Here is a 931-nt window from a genome sequence, read left to right on the forward strand (position 1 = left end):
ATCATTTTTATAAAATACTATTCTATAATTAAATATAAATTTTTTATATTTTTTATATTTTTTTATAGGGATGATTCCTCTAATGTTGCCATCATCAAGGAAGTATACGATAATGAAAATGCACATGAAACATTTGAATATGAATTAGAAAGAGCATTAGAATCTGAATGCAGTTTAATTGTTATTGAACCATCAAAATTAGGTGATGAAACCTCTAGATGGATAGCAGTAGGAAATTGTCTTCATAAGACTGCAACATTGTGTGGTCTTGCTGCCATAACTACAGGTTTTTAAAATTTATATTTTATTTTACATATATATAACTATTTATTTAAAATATATTTTATGTATATTTTATAGGTTTGATTTGGGGTGATCAGCCCTATATTTGTGGTCCATTAGGTTTTATATCAGTAATATCTTGTGGACTTTATACTGTTTCTTGGCAATTTGATCCTTGTTGCCAATATCAAGTAGAGACTGACACAAGCAAGCTACCACATGTAGAATTATTAGCTGTTTTAGGACCATCATCTCCAACATTTCTTGTAAGGAAAGATGATACAAGAAGAAGAATTCTACATACAACTATTACATTGGTAGCTCTCAGCATCAGTGCCTGGAGAGTTTATCAAGCATTTAAGTGAAATGTTTTTCTGTCAAGAAAGTAAGAATCTGAGTTGTAAAAAAAGAGTAAGGTAGGCCATACGATACATTGAAATGATCGTAATAAGGCCTAGCATAAAAATCGGTGAATTATAATTTTATGTATATTAGTGGGGATTGTTGAGTCACACAAGCCTATTTTTGTTTAATGTTTATATTTCTTTTATGTTTTGACACTACCTCACAGGTGAATGCTGATTTTACAATAAAAGGAAAAATATATAAAAAAAAAAAAAAAAAAAAATTAAAAAAAGTTTGTTCTAAG

General features: G+C 28.5%; 1 protein-coding gene across 1 annotated transcript in view; it reads left to right on the forward strand.

Moving 5' to 3' along the window:
* Nucleotides 1-931, forward strand: part of LOC102677187 (transmembrane protein 11, mitochondrial) — a 3780-nt gene that overhangs the window by 1153 nt on the left and 1696 nt on the right. Inside the window, exons 2-3 of the mRNA XM_006609648.2 lie at nucleotides 69-286; nucleotides 361-931. Of these exons, the coding sequence (XP_006609711.1) occupies nucleotides 69-286; nucleotides 361-647 (505 nt within the window). The 3' untranslated portion in view covers nucleotides 648-931. The remainder of the gene's footprint in view (nucleotides 1-68; nucleotides 287-360) is intronic.

This window comes from Apis dorsata, unplaced genomic scaffold, assembly GCF_000469605.1.
Source record: "Apis dorsata unplaced genomic scaffold, Apis dorsata 1.3 scaffold_59, whole genome shotgun sequence".
Classification (NCBI taxonomy): Eukaryota; Metazoa; Arthropoda; class Insecta; order Hymenoptera; family Apidae; genus Apis; species Apis dorsata.